This window comes from Antennarius striatus, chromosome 4, assembly GCF_040054535.1.
Source record: "Antennarius striatus isolate MH-2024 chromosome 4, ASM4005453v1, whole genome shotgun sequence".
NCBI classification, from domain to species: domain Eukaryota; kingdom Metazoa; phylum Chordata; class Actinopteri; order Lophiiformes; family Antennariidae; genus Antennarius; species Antennarius striatus.
Window position 1 is genome coordinate 7,542,530 of NC_090779.1, and position 20,531 is coordinate 7,563,060.

At 40.3% G+C, this 20,531-nt stretch overlaps 1 protein-coding gene across 1 annotated transcript; it reads right to left on the reverse strand.

Moving 5' to 3' along the window:
* Positions 1 to 389: 389 nt before the first annotated feature.
* sqor (sulfide quinone oxidoreductase) lies at positions 390 to 6,723 on the reverse strand. Its single transcript, XM_068314055.1, has 10 exons — positions 6,573 to 6,723; positions 5,996 to 6,194; positions 5,359 to 5,529; positions 5,135 to 5,188; positions 4,836 to 5,030; positions 4,548 to 4,757; positions 4,277 to 4,460; positions 1,493 to 1,560; positions 1,213 to 1,391; positions 390 to 1,123 (listed from the first exon to the last, which is right to left on the reverse strand). Exons 2-10 carry the CDS (start codon positions 6,191 to 6,193, stop codon positions 1,066 to 1,068), a joined length of 1,317 nt encoding a protein of 438 aa, XP_068170156.1. The 5' UTR covers position 6,194; positions 6,573 to 6,723; the 3' UTR covers positions 390 to 1,065.
* Between the last annotated feature and the right edge of the window lie 13,808 nt (positions 6,724 to 20,531).

Below are 20,531 nucleotides of genomic sequence, written 5' to 3' on the forward strand. Positions count from 1 at the left end.
TAACTTGAATAAGTTATAAATTCAGTTTAACATTAAGGAGTAGTTACAATTATTTTACATTACATTGAGTAACATTTATAAGTTAAATCTGGCCTTTTGAGGACAGCCATTATGCTGATGTGGCCCTCTGTGAAAATGAGTTTGAAACCCCTGATCGAGTGTGTCCTGGGCCCTAATGATGGAGGGCAAACAGTCTTTTTGTAGGAACGCTCTTACCACTGACTCTTACCTACCGTAAATGTTTGTCTTACCCAGTTAAACACAACATGCTAACCACTATGTAAAATCTATATTTGTGATATTATATGCACAAAAAAAACATTTTGCTGTCCCTGATGAAGAATTCCCATATCCCACTCATATACCGTGTTTGACGAATGACACAACACAGCACATTATTTTAAAGATTTCACAGACTTTATTAATTTTGGCTGGAGATGCATAGAGACTGTTTACAACCCTAAAATAGAGACAACGCGTATATAAAAAGTCAAAGCCATAGATGCAGCAATAAATAATCATTTAATGGTATTAAAAATCTACATGTTAAATTGTTCATTTGCACGTGTATTTAGCCAGTCTATTAGCTGGATGTACCAACATATAAACTGGAGTCGGGGACAGGATTTTTACTGGTTTACTGGTTTTTAAAAGTGCATTTGCAGTAAACCAAAAAATCTTTAGAATTTAGTTTAGGGTTCTAAAAACATGTAATCAGTATAAAGATAAAGAAATTGTCAAAAGCAGCAAGACTTTACATTCAGTTTATCGACAAAGGAACTAAAACACCGACAAAAGCAGTTAAAAGGAACATGGAACTGCAGATTTGAAGGTTTTCTGCCCTTCCACTCATTCATCTTATTAGACATCTTTTGTTTCATTGTTTCAATGCCCCAATGGATGCAGAGTGAACTAAGCTCTGTTACAGTGTCATTAGACATGATGTCTAGTCCAATATCTCTATCCACCACTTTGAGAGAATGGTGGATTAAAAGTGATTAGAGATATTCTTTCTCTTTAAATGAAGGGAATGTATCCATCAACCTGCTCAGTAATAGTGAGGCTTTATTTCATTCCCAGATGGAAGAGTTTCCGATATGGTCCTGGTCCACCCCACAGGCCCCTGACATAAAAAACAAAGAGCGTCGAATTTAGATTAAAGGTGCGACTCCTCACAACCAGCTATTAACGGTCTATTAACTGTACACGTACCTCAGAAGCCCGTGCCAATAGAGGTGAGGCATCACATCAGCTTTCATGTGATACATGAGTCTTCGTTCTTTCGCTTGGTTGATGGGGAATGTTTCCAATGGTTGTCCATTGTAGTCAAACTCTGCTAGAATGACTGTGTTGTAGCTTGTTACCAGTGGACATGAGGTGTAACCATCATACTGTTAACAAGGACATAACAAGAGAAAAGTGATTGTTCATAAACATCCACAGAGAGGTTAACATGTCATTAAACATCAAAAAGCATCTATGTGCAGCCTACCTTCTTATCTGGCTTCTCATTTCTCAGTATTTTGCGGATGGTTCTGTTCAAGATCGCAGTTTGTGCAGCTGTAAATGAGAAAACAAATGTAAGCTTGAGTAAATTCCATTTGAGGGTCTGGAGAAGGCAAAATATGTGTCTCAAACTGATGCTGTGTACCATGTCAGTACAGAATATACTACACAACGTCCCTGCAAAGAAAATCTTCACCAACAAAAAACCTTTTTTTGGAGTGTCTCTGCTTCCAATGTGCAATACATTGTGAGAGAACATAAACGCTATGCTTTATAATTTTTAACTGCATTTACTGCTTTGAGTGTAACTTTAACTTTTTCACCTTTTCGGTCTGAATGCATTATATATCATTTATATATATATATAATCAGCTTTTAGCATTGTGTTGACACTATTATGGACAAAAGGCTGTCAGACACACTGGAGACTCTGTTAAAGGCAATAATATAATAATAGCTGATACCCATAGTAAAATTGCCACGACTGAAATGGACAGTAGTAGGCCAATGACGTGCTAAAAGTTCTGAACAAAAAAACAACAACAACATATGGCTGGTAATGTAATAATTTATTACTAACCCTAACCCATAATTATTACATTAGTAGCCAAAAGTTATTGCGTTATCCGTTCAGAACTTTCATTACATTTTTGGCCAGTTATTACATTATTGGCCTAATATATTTACTAGCTTCTTCAAACCCCAAGGGCCTGATCACATCCATGGAGGGTCAAGCAAGCAGAGACACTCACACACCAACCATTGACTACTTACAGTTACAAATTCACCCAATATACATACCGATGATCTGTACCCTAACAGGGAGACAGAGACGACATGCAAATTTAACACCAATCTAGACCACAAACCTTTGTCTTCTCACGTCTCCATTCACCAAATGTCTAGTCAAGCTCTGAACACACCCTTTGCCAAGTACGTGTGAAACTCTAGACTGACTGAGGTCATTCAGGGTTGCTGAAATAGGTCTGCAATCACTACACTCTTATCAGAGCAACACACATTTGTTGACTGGGCTAACCCATGTGAGTGTGCTGTGGAAGAATGACCTTCTACGATAGCAACCCACAGACTGTAATGTCACCGTGTCATTGTTTCTGCTGGTAATATTTATACCTGCTTTAGCATTTCCCGTTAAGGTGAGGTAACACTGGCCAAATGGAAAGCTATTTTAAATTGCCTGTGGCAAAGGAAAACTCTACACACAATCTTTCTTGAAGTGCAGTTCTTTCTCACACATTTATGCTGACTAAATTACTGTACGTAACTGAACCGCTCTGATACTATTCCTCGCAGTGTCAGGCTGTCAACTGCAAACCAAAAAATCCGCTTAACTCCATTTTACACAAAGGTATGTGAGGAAGACAAGCTGTTCAACAGGTGTCGTGACAACTGTTTACAATTGTGGTAACTGTAATTACTGTAATTATATAACGTATTGTGTAGACTATGAAAAAATAATTACTTTAAATCATTGATTTGTCTAGATAAACAAAAATGAACAGTGGAAAAACATGATCCACTGTGCAGAGACAAATACCAAGGTCCAACAGTCGCCTTTAATTGAAATAAATTTTCCCTCCAAACTACTCCCATATATAAACTCATACTCTTAAATCCATAATAATCCATCATGTAAGTTATGATAAATACAATTCAAAAAGCCTTTACAAGTGATTTTAACATGTGGGGAAAGTTATCCACATCCATTTCCACACAGTATTTTCTTCTGCTCGACAGTTCAACCAAGTTGAGCAGACCCAGCAATTAATTTACTGGATACAAACTCAGAGAGCCCATTCATCAGCAGCATGGAGCAGAGCACCGTTAGCTAACACTAAAACCCTCAGGTCAACAGACACACAGGAGCCTCAGGATCGTTGACCATCGTCAAAGCAGCCATTAACCTTAACTCCATGATCAACCTCAGCTGCACTTTGATCTGAGCAATAAACAGTCATCCAGAGTGATCTGGTTAGTCCACTTCAGTATTTATACCTCACATGCCAGGTTTAAATGTTAAAAGCCAACACAGGCAGCGGTCAGGCTGCTGTAGTATAGGCAGTGAGAAGTGATCAGTCAGTCACTCATTTTCTAACCCGCTTAATCTGCTAACGCAGGGCGCGGAAGCCGGTGCCTATCCCGGCAGTCTCAGGGCGTGAGGCGGGGGACACTCCGGGCACGACGCCAGTGTACTGCGGAGCCACATAGAGACAAACAATCATTCACAAACACACTCACTCCTACGGTCAATTTGGGACCAGCCGATCAACCTGAAGCGCATGCTTTTGGAGGTGGAAGGAAGCCGGAGAACCCGGAGATTTGATATTTATAACCAGATTTCATCATTACCAATGTCATTGCTGGGAACTTCTCATCACTTGAGCCGCAGTTAACAGACAGGAAATTACACACATTACACACAACACATCATATTTAATCTAATTTGGCAGGAAGCACTAAATTTTTTCCCTCCGTGAGTTGGTCAAACACTGAAATTCAGCACAAAGTAAACTGAAATACTGATAAAAGCAGTGAGGTGGCAGAAGTTCCTAAATTACAAGTATGCAGGGTGTGTTTTATAGTCTTGTGTAAAAATTTAATTGTGAAATACACTCTCTGACATTCAGCTTACAAAAAGGATAGGCAGTTACGACATAAAACATTTTGTACTGTAAGCAACAACTGAGGTTTTGTACAGTATTACTTCACAGTACTACACTTGATATTCAAACTAATGACTCGCTCTTACCAACAGCAGCAGCGGTTTTGGATGTGGGCAGGTTGGTGCAGTCTCCAATTCCAAACACATTTGGATACCTCTTGTGTTGGAGGTTATCTTTGTCAACATCCAGCCATCCAGCCTCATCTGACAATGGACTGCCTTTAACCACCAAACTAGGACCCATTGGCGGTGTGACGTGGAGCAATCCATACTAATAAAAAAAACATAAGAAGGATGTTAATAACTTGGCTTAAAAAACCAGATGGATTGAAGAGGAGAGATACAGTACTATAGTTACCTCAATCACTTTGGTTTCACCTGGTTTGTCGAGGTTTTCAAACACAGCTTCCTGCTTATCTGCACGCACTTCTATGAGGTTATGCCTTAGGTTCACTTGTAGGTCACGGTGTTTCACAATTTCCCATAGTGAGTCAGCATATTTTTTTACTCCAAAGAGCACAGGAAGGGATGTGTTGTAAATTATTGTGGACTTGGACCTTTTTCCTCTCTATGATGAAAACATGAGAACATTCTCTTAATAAAACCACACTTATTTTGATAAATGTACAAAATAAAATATGGGTACCTTTCTAAGAAAAGTGTCTGACAGATACATGATCTTCTGTGGAGCTCCAGCACATTTCACAGGAGTATTTGGGTATGTGAATACAGCGTTGCCCTCTTTGAAGTTCTGCAAAGCTTTCCATGTTTTTTCCACAGTTTCGACTGAGTAGTTGGACCCAATTTGTGGATGCTCAAATCCCTCTGGAAGTCCTTTGATCTACACAAAACAATCGTTTTCCACGATATAAGAGTGAATTTATTTACAATAGAGTAAAATCTATGGGTTTGAGTTAGAGGTGAAAAAGCGAAGCCTCACTTTACCTTTTCAAAATGGAGTTGTAATCCAAGAGCCACAATCAAATAGTCGTAGGAAATCTGTGATGTGAAAGAAATTCTGAGTGACAAACGCACATAAATCCTCATTTCACTTAAACTGATCTGCTTCATTGACTACATCTAAAAATCACGATAGTTGATGTGATACTAGATAATTTTATAACTTTGTTATAAACAATAGCAACGTGACTTTCACGAATCAAACATACCTCAGTCCCATCATCTGTGCAAACAGTATTTGTGTTTGGGTTTATTTCCTGAACTTTAGACTTGACCCATTTCACTCCAGATGGCATAACACTCGCGGTGGAACGACCTGATGTCTTTAAATTCTTTGCGCCGGCACCAACCAGTGTCCACATCGGCTGATAGTAGTGCATCTACAAAAATAAAGAAGCTGTCACCTCCATGCTCTGCAGGACCAACAAAAAAAAAACCCCATCTGCACTGATATTAATGACAAATTCTTACCATCTCGTTAATTTTCCCCAAAAATGCAAGACAAGGTCTCTTTTATAATATGGCAAACATATATCACAAAAAATAAATAAAACAATAAATGGATTTTAAAAATGTATCAAATTATACTACACCAATAAACAAAAACAAGCACAATTAGATCCAAACAGCTCCAGCTCAGTATCTGAATCTGACTACAACAAACAATCAGGAAGAGATAATATAGTAGAGACATGACACTACTATTATAGCAAATATATGCATCTTAGAGTAGCTGAAAGGTATTTGAGTTCATGTTTTGGTGACAATGGCGTTGGATCACCTTTTTTTAGTTTGAAATTTCCAATACTTGGTATGACAAATAATCGTAATTTTCTTGCTTCTTACCTCACTTGGCTCCACGACAGCCACGTTTTCAGCTCCCACTAGCCTCTTCATCCGAGCACTCATTGCTATTCCACCACTGCCTCCGCCGAGCACCAACATTTTATAATGCTGTTCGGCAGAAACATGGCTGCTCGTATGCAGATGACACACAGCTTTACCGGTGAGGTGACACTGTCTTAGACGATGTAATGCAGCCATTCTGCGTCAGAACAAGGAAGAGTCATTTAGTTGTTGACTACCAGAGGTTGTCAAGCAATAACACAGACGATAACACGTATTACAGAAACACACTACAGACTGTTTAGCGGTGGTAAAATCATTACAGGAGACGACGAGGTTGTGCTTGTCAAACCTACAAGACGTGAAACTTGAGCCACATATTTCACAGCTCAAAAACAAATAATTAAAACGTAATAACAACGTTGTAGGTTGTTTACAGCAGAGTGTGTAGAATCCGCAGTTATTCTGTGACGCCTTACCTGAATTCTTGTTGCCGTGTTATTGATTTACAGCATTTTAACATTATACTTACATACTACATTTAGCAAAAAAAAAAATACATTTTTGTATTACCTACCTTGAACGAGAAACCCGTTAATCACACGCTTTGCTTCTAATATCCTGAAATGACGCAAAAGACTGGCTTTCAGTATGGGAATGACAGGAAACACAGCGACACTCCAGGGTAACCACAGCAGTCAGTCCCCACACTATTTAAGGACAGTAGCGATACCAAGTTTGATAACTCGTTGAAGTTCAGCTCAGTAGTCCCGCCTCTCTCCAGACTAGCGACCAATCAGAAGTCACGACGGCACCCCAAAAGCGTAACTACAGTAATGCATTCTTCCCTGTTGAAGGCGTAGCCCACCCCTGCCTGCGTCTGATTGGCGGGTACGTGAAACAAGTCCTACTGTATTCCTCCTGGTTGCAGACTAATATATACAAGCCTTGTAATGTATACATGTCTTTTATTAATGTCCCAAAACGATTTCTTCGCTACAGGAGCGACTGTTTGATATGATCCTGTACTTTTATTCACGGAAAGCGCAGATGAACGGGCAGAGTCGATGTGTCGGTCTCCACGGTGACAGCCTGACGAGAACGATGCCATGAAGTGGTCCAGAGAGATTTATAGGATGTATGTATACAGTGTGTACTTTAAATGACAAAGCCTGAGCAATTCACGAATTTACAATTCACTATTGTTCTCAGCTGATAAAGCCGGAAACGAGCGATCCACCCTCATTTCAGGATAATTATTTTGTCATTTAGATCTTAAAACTCCAATTAAGTCCCGGATCATTGTTATGTTAATTGGATCTTACAATGCCAATAAAGTCCTTTCTGCAGAATCACTGACGATAGTCCTTGCGAATACTGTACACAAAAACTAGTGGTCTTTATTCAACAACAATACAGTCAAAGAGTAAAAGCGACAGCACACAGCGTTTTACTCTGTTTCTCTGCACAATATGCTGGAAAGTGTAATCACATCACTGTTGTCTTTCTACATCTGATCTGTATGATCTGTATGAAACTGCTGCTGATATTCTGTACAGTGGCATCTGAAGAGGACACCTGGTGATATAGTTGACACAGAGCTGTACTCTCAAGGCAGCCCACAGGATGGGGCCCTTCTAATAATTTACAGAAATTAAAGACTTGCTTTATATTATGTAAGTCTGGAAGTTCCAAATCACAATTATACAATCACACATGGAGTTCCATGGGGGTTTTTTAAATCACGTTTTAAAAAAAAAAAAAAAGTTTATAATAGTTTTCTCCTCTAGTTCTTTGGGGGTTATTTTTTGACTGAGTGTGATTAATTAAGTAAAATAATTTCACAGCACATCACAGTGGTAAAATCCTCTCTTTTCCTTCAAAACACTGTTGCAGAAAATCCGATTAAGCAACAACCAAAGGTCTACCTGACAATGATCAGACACAGAGGTAGCAACACCACTGCTTGCTCCTTGCTTTGTAAAATAATATGATGTTTCAACAATTGCATTTCATGTGAGCTTAGCAACATTCCATTAACCTTGAAGTTGATGTAGTGATTTATTTATTTTTGTTCCTGTATCTGTGCAAAGTACCAGTGCTCGTCTCCTATTAAGAGTTGAGTAGCCCAGAGATCGTTTATAACCCTAAAATAAAGACACAGCACATATAAAAACTCAAATACACAGATGCAAAAATAAATAATCATGTATTATACAATTTCCTCCGGGATTATACAATTTCCTCCGGGATTAATAAAGTATCTATCTATCTATCTATCTTGTATCAAAACATCTAGATGTTAAATTGTTAAATGCACTTGTATTGAGCCAGTCTATTAGCTGGATGTAGTAACATATAAACTGGATTTTGGATATGGATGAATCCTACTAGTTTTTAAAATAAAAAAAATCATCTGCATGCATGTAATCAATGGTTGGATAAAGATATTATCAAAAGCAGCAACACTTTACATTCAGTTTGTAGACAAAATAACCAAAAGTTTGTAGTTTTCCTGTCTTTCAACTCATTCTTCTTATTGGACATCATTTGTTTCATTGTTCCAATGCCCCAATGGATGCAGAGTGAACTAAGCTTTGTTATAATTAGACATGATGTCCAATCCAGTGTCTGTATCCACCACTTTGAGGAAATGGTGGATTAAAAGTGATTAGAGATATTCTTTCTCTTTAAATGAAGGGAATGTATCCATCAACCTGCTCAGTAATAGTGAGGCTTTATTTCATTCCCAGATGGAAGAGTTTCTGATATGGTCCTGGTCCACCCCACAGGCCCCTGACATAAAAAACAGAGGGTTGAATTTAGATTAAAGGTACGACTCCTCACAACCAGCTATTAACGGTCTATTAACTGTACACGTACCTCAGAAGCCCGTGTCAACAGAAGTGAGGCATCACATCAGCTTTCATGTGATACATGAGTCTTCGTTCTTTCGCTTGGTTGATGGGGAATGTTTCCAGTGGTTGTCCATTGTAGTCAAACTCTGCTAGAATGACTGTGTTGTAGCTTGTAACCAGTGGACATGAGGTGTAACCATCATACTGTTAACAAGGACATAACAAGAGAAAAGTGATTGTTCATAAATTTTTAGCATGAAAACAACCAGAGAGATTATTATGTCATTAAACATCAAAAAGCATCTTTGTGCAGCCTACCTTCTTATCTGGCTTCTCATTTCTCAGTATTTTGCGGATGGTTCTGTTCAAGATCGCAGATTGTGTAGCTGTAAATGAGGAAAGAAATGTAAGCTTGAGTAAATGTGTGTGTGTGTGTGTGTGTGTGTTCAGGGCCTGTACCCACTAATATATACTGCACATGCATGTGATTTGACTAACTAAAGTGTGCCACTAATTTCCTTTCGGGGATTAACTGAGTACTGTATATAAAATGAAATAAATCAAATAAAAAATGCAGTCAAATGCATTAAATGAGAAATGCTCAGACGTCTACATAGGGGAAACCAAACAACCACTACACAAGCCCATGGCTCAACACAGAAGAGCCAACTCCTGGTCAGGACTCAGCAGTCATCCTTCACCTCAAGGAAGAGGGACACCAGTGTTCAGATCTTGGACAGGGAACATAAATGGTCTGAGAGAGGAGTAAAAGAAGCCATCCATGTCAGTGTCTGACACCCCCCAGTGTTCAGACACAACTCTGAACTGGGGGGTGGTCTGCGACATCACCTTTCGCCCATTTACATTCAGGTCTTTTCGAAACTCCCAAAAAGATTGTCAGCAGATTAACCCAGATGATGTGTCTCATACCAATGAACCTCATTAGTATACAAAGGGTCGTTGAAACTTGCATTTGAACGACCTCCCTTTGACACCCCCATCAACCATTGTTGAGGAGCCAGACGGGTTTCAACGACGGTCGCTGGAATTTAAATAGCACTCACCACACCCCTCAGGGTTATCAAGCTGGGACAAGACCAGCCACCATCAGAACTGAAGAAGCCTCGTGGATGAGAGGCAAAACGTTTTCAAAAACTTGCTTAACCCTAGAGAACACACACTCATTTATCCCCACAGGAAAATTATGTGGGTTATACCACAGACCAAGTGGACTATATAGAACATATTTCGGAAGTTTTATGACCATAGATCTGGTTTGTTACGTGTATGTCACATTGGGCGTAAGTGATATACATTTTCCCCATTTGAAAATAAGTAAACTTGACAGTTTCTACTACTTGCTAACACAAAAGGGCCTTTTTATTTGCATTTCTATAACACATATCAAAACTGTGACTTACAGTATATAACAAGGTTTAGTATAAAATTCTACATTAGTTTTACTTTGCATCACAAAATATGTGAACTGCATCAAAAATAAATAACACTGCTTATTTCAAAGCATTAGTAATGAGCTACCATAGCTACAGAGAACTGAACAACAAACCTAAAAACATAAATTGTGCAAAAAAAACTTAAGTGCTGAAGAGAAATGAAACTGTTGTATCATAAGCACCATGTCTGAAACAATTTCTCACTTCTTGGGTCTGTAAAGTATTTTTTGACATTTAGCCAAGGCCAGATGACAGATGACAGTTCCTTCTTCATTTCCATGGACAAATGTATTTTGCTGCCCTGAATTTATGTTTGGTTGTGGTACATCCACTTGGTTCATTACTGTTTGAACCACACTCACTTGACTCATTTCTCTCCCTGTCTTAACTATTGGGATTGTAAAGAGTGTCATCGGGGTCTTCATCTGAGCTATCATCACTTCCCTCAAACTCGCTATCATCTCCCACTACTGCCTCTAATGTATTGTAATGAGTGCAGTGTTTATTTTCATACTACAAATTCAATAGAAATAACAGAATATTTCATATTTAACAAAAATAAGACATTAACATTTTTATGTGACCAGGATCGGATCGTAAAAATTTGTTAACATTATGTGCAGATTTGCCAAAAATGTTTTGTAACATAAACCAAACACTTTCACATTATTTTGTGTTTTGTAATTATTCAGTACGCCTTTAGTTGACCAGCAGAACATATTTCAACTTAATGTAATTGATGTAGCAAAGTTACCCGTGAATTTCTGTTATTGTGACAAATAGGTCACACCCATTTTTTTATTCTTATTTTAAGGCTAACAGCCCAAAGTGACATAATTGTTACCACGATATTTCAGTAACTTGTTTGATATTATTTCCTTCAACAAATATGTTCAGACCAGGTTGAAAGTAATATAGTACATGTTATCAAAGCATTAAACCTGTTACATGTGTTATAACAGTATAAACAATAGTAACGTGACTGTTTCACTAATAAAACATACCTCAGTCACATCGTCTGAGCGAACAGTATTAGTATTTAGGTTTATTTCCTGAACTTTAGACTTCACCCACTGCACTCCAGATGGCATAACACTCCCAGTGGAACGACCTGATGCCTTTAAGGTTTTGTGCCAACACCAACCAGCGTCCACATTGGCTGATAGTATTGCATCTAAAAAAAATTATGAAGCTGTCACCCACATGTTCTGCAGGACAAACACTGATATTAATGAAACATTCTGACTATCTCACTCATTTTTCCCCAAAAATGCGAGACGAGGGTTTTTTTTTAACTAACACATATCATGAAAATATAAAAACAGTAAATGAATGAAAAGCCTGTGTATAAAATAACAAGTACAATGAGATCCAAACTGCTCCACTTCATAATCTGGATCCTTGTGTATGGTGACTACAATAAATAATTTGGAGGGATGAACATATACAAGTAGTCCTCAACATACGAACATAAATGGCTCAGAGAACTTGTTCATAAGTTAAATTGCTCGTAATTTGTTATTACATTTCAATCTATAATCAACATTTGAGGTCATTTAAATGCTATTACTGCTCTATAAATGAATGAATGCAATGCTCAAAGACACAACAACAAACAACAAGAAGATGGGGAAACAATTGTTGGAATGCACAAACACAGTGGTGCTGCCCCCATGGGGGTTGTGGCAGAAAGCAGAACTGCAAGACAATAGTCAGATAGGGCGGAGTGAGTTTGTTCGTATCTACAAATATTTGTAAGTCGAATGTTCATGTTCACACGACACTGAGTGGTAAAATCAGAAAAACAAGGTTTATTCCAGGTGGGGTTCGGTACACATGTAAGGCAGTCAATCAAGGCAGAGGTATCCAAGGCGGGAAGCAAAAAAGGAAAGGTCAAAAAACAAGCAAGGTTCAAACACAAAAAGCTACGACAAGAACTATGACAAATGCTGGGACGTGAGCAAAAAACTACAATGAACTGGCGACGAGACAAGACACAAAGGGGAAATATATGCAGGACTGATGGGGGGGTGGATGGAAACAGGTGCAGGAAACTCAATCAGGGATCAGGTGCACGCAGACGGGGAGGGGGCAGGGCAGACAGGGACCTGGAACAGAGACAGGGGTGAGTGATCATAAAATAAAACAGGAAGACAAGACATGAAACATGGGGGGGGGGGACACTTAACAAACAGGGTCATGACAAGTTGAGGACCACCTGTATAGTAGAGACATGGCACCACTATTACAACGAATATATGCAGCTTCAGAGTATTTCAACTGTATTTTGCATCTGAAAAGGCATGACCACATGAGAACTACTCTACAGTTCATGTTTTGGCAACAATGGCATTGGGATACTGTTTATAGTTTGAAGTTCTATTACATTGCGCCCTCGTTATTCGCGGTTAATGCATACCAGGAACCACAAGCAAATAACGAATTATGCAATATAGCGACAAACTTATTATATATGGTAATTTAAACGTTTATGAACCCTCCCCATACTGATATTAAACCACTTTCTATCTGTATTACCTTTTGCCACACTCTAATCAACTGTTTAAAGCACACTTTTGTCTCACGGAAGTGTGCAGCATTCCGAGACTCATGGATCATAGCTCACTTCCGGATGCCGTCAGTACGATATCACGTGACTCCCTACTAAAAATCCGCGATGAGGGGAAGTTGCATGTGTTGATGCGCAAATGCGCGAGGGATTACTGTACTTGCTTGCCATTACAAATCCTAATCATAATTTTCTTGCTTCTTACCTCACTTGGCTCCACGACAGCCACGTTTTCAGCTCCCACTAGCCTCTTCATCCGAGCACTCATTGCAATTCCACCACTGCCTCCGCCGAGCACCAACATTTTATAATGCTGTTTGGCAGAAACATGGCTGCTTGTATGCAGATGACACACAGCTTTACCGGTGAGGTGACACTGTCATGACGTCATGATGGCACATCAAAGGCACAACTATTGGAATCTTTCTCTGTTGAAGCCGTAGACCTGCCTGTGATTGGCTAGTACGTGTGACCAGTCCTAACTGTATTCCTACCCTTTAGTGATTGTGGTCTTGTATTAATGTATAAAAGTGTCAAAACTGTTTGTTCGCTACCTGAACACAACACTTGTCCGTTACCCATGATCCTGTACTTTAATTTATAGCTATCCTGTGAAGGGATATCTGATGTTGATAACCTACAGTGGCATCTGGAGAGGAGAGCTGGCGATATGGTTGACACAGAGCTGTACTCTCAAGTCAGCCCACAGGATGGGGCCCTTGTAATGGTTTACAGAAATTTAATTCAGATTTACTTCATATTATATAAGACTGGAAGTTCCATATCACAGGTATACAATCACATATTATCATCATTGTCATCATCATCATCATCATCATCATCATCAACATCATCATTATCATCATCATCATCATCATCATCATCATCATCATCATCATCATCATCATCATCATCCACATTATCCGGAGTCGGTTAGCAAGGACAGCCGTGCATTTTGAAACACGGATAAACAAGGGATAACAATATCACGGAATTTAATTTTTCATTGGTGGTCCTGTAATGCATTAACCGCGAGTAACGAGGGATTACCGTATAGCAACAAAGTATTTGATTATTTACGGTAATTTAATCCCTCGTTACTCACAGTTAATACGTTCCAGGACCACCCGCAAAAAAACGAAATTCTGCCATAAACTACAAACTATTTATTCATCGACAAACTATTTATTTTATTATTTACAATACTTTAAAGGTTTATGAACCCTCCCCATACTGATATTAAACCACATTATATCTGTATTACCCTTTCCAACAATGTTATAGACTAAAACACTTTTGTATTAAAGAAAAGTGTTTCTTTCTCACCTATATCCGATTTTTAGCCCGTCCAGATTGATGTCGCATATCTCGTGTGTAGTCTGAACAGTCCCAATCGGATTTTTGCGTGACGGATTGAAACCACATTCAGGAGGTAGTTTCGTGTTGGATAGGGAAAGTGGCGTCTGCAGTCTCAACAGCTCCCAACACTCCGATTGGATATGGCGGACCGCGACGCCTTATCGCGAGAGGGAGGTGCCAGAAGAAAGAGCATCGCGCATTATGGAAAAGTAAAACACGGAAGAAGAAATTGACAATGTCTGGTGTGTGTGTTTTCTCCACCTCTAACAGACAGTGATATTGCCAATACGCTAAGGTAATAAAACTTCACGTTCGTTGTTGTTGTTGCCGCCGTCGCAATTATATGACCTCACACATTACACGCACTGAACGACGACTCCGCCCTGACATCCTTGCTACGGCAACCTGTCAGATCGGCCGATAATGTGGCCCAGTCTGAAAAGAGCCAAATCGCATTTGGACACTTGCTAAAAACAGTGTGAACAGTCATCCCTAAAAATAGGATAACGAAGGAAATCTGATATGCCTGCAGTCTGAATGGCTCCTCAGAGACATCAAGTATTTGAAACAAGGAACTTTATCTACATTAGTGCTTCAGTTTAATTGGCCCAGATTGCCTGTAGTTGTCAGTGTGGCTCCGTGGTGCACGGAGAGAACCCATGCAGGGACGGTGAAAACGTGCAAACTATGCTCAAACCTGGCATGGCCTGCCATGCGGTGATAGCACTGCCCACTGCCCCACCATGCCGGCCATACTCCCAGTCGGCAGGGATAGGCTCCAGCAACCCGCGACCCACGAAAGTGGATGAAACAGTTTTGGAAAATGAATGAATAGTTGTACTTGTCCCTCAGTTATTTAGTTTCTTATCATGTACGACTGTAACAAGAACGTAGATCAAAGCACAAGCTCCATGACATACGAAAAAAATCAAAGCACATTATCTAATAGGTAGGGGGAAAGCCTTTCAACACCACTGTTCAAGCTGCAGGATGGTAATTGCAGTAACCCAAACTTTTTTTTTTCATACGACCCAAAGTACAAAGCATCAAAGGGTATTAGAAGCTCTTAAGTTCTAATGGCAAGATCTTAAATTCGAGATTGTTTGACAAATTTACTCAATATTTGTTCTCTTGAGCTAGAAAGTCTTTCCTGTAACAGACAATATGTTCAAAGAAACCACATTAGAAAACATTGACAAGCAGGAACCAGCTGTGACGGCAAATGTCTCTTCCAGTGATCCAAGAGTTGTCAGCTCTTCCAAACAGTAAGGATTGTTATACTGTATTTCCATGTCTTCAGTTGAGTTCAGTATCTCAGAATGTCTCTGAGTCCATTTTGAGCACATGAAAGTAGCACTTGATGGTCAGTGGACTCCGTCTCCTTAGCAACAGTGAAAAACAAACTGAGGCGACACAGAGCGGCCACCTTTGCGTTTATGACATCAGAAACACAAGTTCTGTGTTCAAGTCCCGTTCTGTGTGGACTTTGTATGTTCTCTCTATGTGTGCTTGGGCTCTCTTCAGATTCTCTGGCTTCCTCCCGCCTCCAAAAACATGCACTTAAGACAAATTGGCTGGTCTCAAATTGACCGTAGGTGTGAGTGTGTGTGTGCATGCTTGTGCGTCTTTCATGTGGCTAAGCGGTGCACCGCAGTCTCACCCCAAGTATACCCTGCCTTATGCCCCAAGCTCGCTGTCCTGTTTGCTAATAAAAAATGTAAATGCAAAAAACATACAACACAAAAATAATTTGTTATTTATTAATTATAAGTTATTTGTTAATCTAAATCAAATGTTGTATCTCTTATAAGCAATCCACAGGACACACACACAAATGCAGGCACGCAGGCACGTAGGCACGTAGGCACGCATGCATGCGCGCACACACACAGAAATATAATTTATAATCTGTTCTTATTAATCCAATTTAATTAATTTGGTAATTTATTTTTCAGTGGTGTGGAACAAAGCCAAGCCTCCTCCCAGGAATCTTCTTCCAGTTCAGAGTCTGGCGAGATGTATCTTCCACGACACCGTTATAAACAGAACAGGCAGTCACCCCAAGATTTGTCACTCCAGAATCAGTCAGGCCCATGTGTGTCATATAATTTGCGGCGGTCGTGCCGGAATTCCAGTCACCAGAATTGGCCATACAAGTATCAGCCATACAAGAATGAGCCCCCCACAGTTCTGCCAGACCAGAGTCTTCCAGACTTCAATCAGTTGAACAGGAAAGACTCATCTAAAAGGCAGTCAGTTGATGTTATTATTGCTGCCAACGAACAATACCGTGTACAAGGTGAAAAAAGGTAAGGCAAGGCTTGGTTGATCTGACTGTACACTTTTACCATGAAAGTGCAAAAAATGTATCACTCATATTTGTTGATAATTGTTTTTTATTGGTCTAAATTTATTAATTCGATAATTTTTCAGTGATGAGGAACATTGCAGTGCCTCCTCCCAGGACTCTTCTTCTATTTCAGAGCCCAGTGAGATGTATAAACAAAACAGACAGGGTGACCAAAGTCATCAATCAAAGCTGGAACATCCGTGCCCAGATAGCTCAAACTTGTGTCAGTCAGATCAAAGTCTATCACCCCAGATTCAGTCAGCGTGGGATTATTCAAACAAGACATTGTCACACCGGACTCCTGTTCACAGGTTTCAGCCGGACCAACATTGTTCACAAAGAGATGAGTCACACCATGATCTGTCACACTGGAATCAGTCACGTAACAATTGTTCAGTACAGGAGGAGGCATATAAAATGTGTTGGTCACACCAGAATCCCGGTCACCAGGATTGTCCATGCAGTCATCAGGATTGTTCATACAAGGATTGGTCATACCAGAGACTGTCAGACTGCAATCGGTCAGACCGGGATGATTCTTATAAATTGCGTCGGTCACGGCGGAACTCCAGTCAACTTGATAGGCCATACAAACGTCGATCATACCGACATGAGTCACCAAAAAATCCATCACACCAGAGACTGTCAGAATACAACCGATCACACTGGGATGACTCTTATCAATTGCGGCGGTCACGCCGGAATCCCAGTCGTCGGGATAGGTCATACAAGCGTCGGTCATACCGGCAGGAGCCACCCAAGGATCCGTCACATAGGAGATTGTCGAACTACAATCGGTCAGACTGGGATGAATCATATAAGTTGCGGCGCTCACATCGGAATCCCAGTCACCGGAATTAGCTGTACAAGCAAAGGTTGCACCGGGAGGAGTGACTCAAGTACAAATGAACACTCCATCCATCTTCTCCTCAGCTGGCTCACCTGTCAAATTTTTAAACAGTGTCGCCCACCAGCCACAAAGTTTGCCCACCCCTGGATTAGCCGCATTATCGTTTAACTCATTCACTGCTATTGATGTCTATAGACGTCAATTGAATTCCAACTGTTCACTGTTATTGAAGTTTAATCATGTTTTTAGCGGGAGGGGCGGGGGAGGGGGAGATAGTACTGGCCGAGCTTCCCTATCAATATTGTACTTCTACAGCAGTGTAGGTATAAACTAATTGCCTGTAGGTGGTTTTTGGATGAGAAATCAGCATCTATTACATGAGAAGAAGACAAGAAGAGACATAAACAATAACGAAACTTTGAAAGTCGGACAAATTCAGACAGCTCAGATTTGTACCTAGAATGTTTTATTTTTGTTCAGGGAGAAAGAGTGTCACGATCACGAGAAAAGTTGACAAAAATGAAGGTGAGGATGAACGGATGGAGCTTCAAATCACATTTCTTCACTGCAACCCCTGAACTGCAAAGAGTTGCTTCGGTGCTCACTAGACATGCTGCAAAAAAAAAAAATCATGACATCTCACTTCATGAAGATAATGGCCAGGAGTTTGAAGGCTGAAGAAAGAAGAGGGTCCCTGTTCTTTACTGTCACTTAATTAAGTACCTGGTAGTCAATGCAGGACCTCAAGGCCTTAGCTGAGCAAAGCCTATGCCATAACCCATAATCATTAATGTAGTACTCCATAGCCTCTCTTTCAAGTGCAGACAAGTACAGATGACATCAAGTTGGCCTAGTGCCAGGTACATAATCGATGGTGCATTCATAGAGACAGTGAAGAGGCTTAGGTGTGAGTGTGTGCGAGTATTTGTCATTTATGTGGCTTTGCGGTGCACTGGCGTCGCACCTGGAGTAACCCCTGCCTCACGTCCCCAGTCGGCTGGGATTGGCTCCAACACTTGCAACCCGCGACAGCGGACAAAGATATAGAAGATGAATGAATGAATGAACAAAAAAAAATCATGTGTTGTCAAATGTAGATGTTATATATTTCTAAATAAATTAATCTACCATTAACAGCCCTTTTCCTGTGTTGGTTTTGTTGTTTTATAAAGGGAAACCGCTGTTTAAATGTTTGAGGTATCAGTAAAGATAAAAATATCATCAATGTCACTTTTCTGCTCGACATGCATCTTTACACAAGAAGCAAAACTTTGTTTTTCCTAATGAAAGAAGAGAGTCTGTACTTTCTTTTAGTAGTTTCATTGTGTATGTATTCATAGAACTCAATATTCTGTTAATACTGAGGTCTACGTATGTATTCTATTCGGTTAATGTCGAAATTAACCAATTAAATTTCCTAAGATAGTGGTGCTCAATACATCAGTTGCAATAGTAGCTCTGGTAGATTGTGATGGTAGTTCTGGTAGATTGAATGATATTAAAAAAATAGACGTCAGACATCCATCCCGTCACTTGATCGATATACAGGGCAGCCTGTCAAATTACTTATTCTTGAACTTAGGTCACCGTGAATGCTCAAATAGCAGCACCAAGCCTGCAACACTAACAAGCAAGCTAGCGATTGGGTAGCTTGCATGACACTAAAAACATAAATCATCCATCCCATCTGTTGTGAAGAGCAGGCTCAGAGGAAGAACTAATAGGATCAGGAAGTAAGAGGAGTTTTGAGGCAGCATAACTGATAAATTGGACTGAGTACAGGTGTGGGTGCTTTCTCCCACTTCCTTGCAGCAGATCCCTGCAGTCATCTGGCAGCAGTTGTTCGTCTGCGTGATAGTGTGAAGTCCCTTTAATATCCATGCTTATCCATGCATCTCTGCTACCTCCAGCTGTCTCCTGTCTTTTCCTCAGTGACACTGTCTCTAGACCAAACAACATCGCTGGTCTCACCACAGTTTTGTACACCTTTCCCTTCATTTTAGCTGAAACTCTTCTATCACACATCACACCTGACACTTTTCTCCACCCGTTCCATCCTGCCTGTACATACTTCTTCACTTCTTTTACCCACTCTCCATTGCTCTGGGCTGTTGACCCTAAGTACTTAAAATCCTCCACCTTCTTGATCTCTTCTCCCTGTAACCTCACTCTTCCACTTGGGTCCCTCTCATTCACACACATGTACTCTGTCTTACCGTGACTAACCTTCATTCCTCTCCTTTCCAGGACAAACCTCCACCTCTCTAGCTTCTCCTCCACCTGTTCCCTGCTCTCACCGCAGATCACAATGTCATCTTTAAACATCATAGTCCATGAAGCTTCCTGTCTAACCTCGTCTGTCAGCCTGTCCATCACCATAGCGAACAAGAAGGGGCTCAGAGCTGATCCCTGATGCAGTCCCACCTCCACCTTGAACTCCTCTGTCACACCTACAGCACACCTCACCACTGTCTTACAGTCCTCACACATGTCCTGCACTGCCCTAACATATTTCTCTGCCACTCCAGACTTCCTCATGCAATACCACAGTTCCTCTCTGGGCACCCTGTCATAAGCTTTCTCCAGATCTACAAAAACACAATGCAGCTCCCTCTGGCCTTCTCTGTACTTCTCTATCAACATCCTCAAAGCAAATACTGCAACTGTAGTACTCTTTTTTTGGTAGGAAAACCATACTGCTGCTCACAAATGCTCACTTCTGCCCTTAGTCTAGCTTCAACTACTCTTTCCCATAACTTCATTGTATGGCTCATCAGCTTTATTCCTCTGTAGTTGCCACAACTCTGCACATCTCCCATGTTCTTAAAAAAAACCTCATGGAAAGGGTACAATGCATATAGTCAGAGCAAAGGGTGTCCAGGGCTCCATTCTAGGCCTTACACAATTTTCTATTTATATAAATGATATTGTTTACCTTGCTGGATAAACAGAGGATACGGTTCCTTACAGCCTCTCCCTTGATGCAGTACAGGTATCAATTCATGATAGCGTCCAGAGTCCAACAGGCTTTCTCGTCGTTAAACGTCCTGCTAAACTCTATTAAGACTAAGGTCCTGCAGTTTGTTAGGAGGGGTT

What these genes read in the sequence shown, in the direction of transcription:
- sqor (XM_068314055.1), bottom strand. Translation starts at nt 6,193, where the DNA reads ATGGCTGCATTACATCGTCTAAGACAGTGTCACCTCACCGGTAAAGCT. An exon ending in CTGTCGTGGAGCCAAGTGAG is followed by an intron (nt 5,530 to 5,995) that starts GTAAGAAGCAAG and finishes TTATTTTTGTAG; the next exon opens with ATGCACTACTATCAGCCGAT. An exon ending in CAGACACTTTTCTTAGAAAG is followed by an intron (nt 4,758 to 4,835) that starts GTACCCATATTT and finishes TTTTCATCATAG; the next exon opens with AGAGGAAAAAGGTCCAAGTC.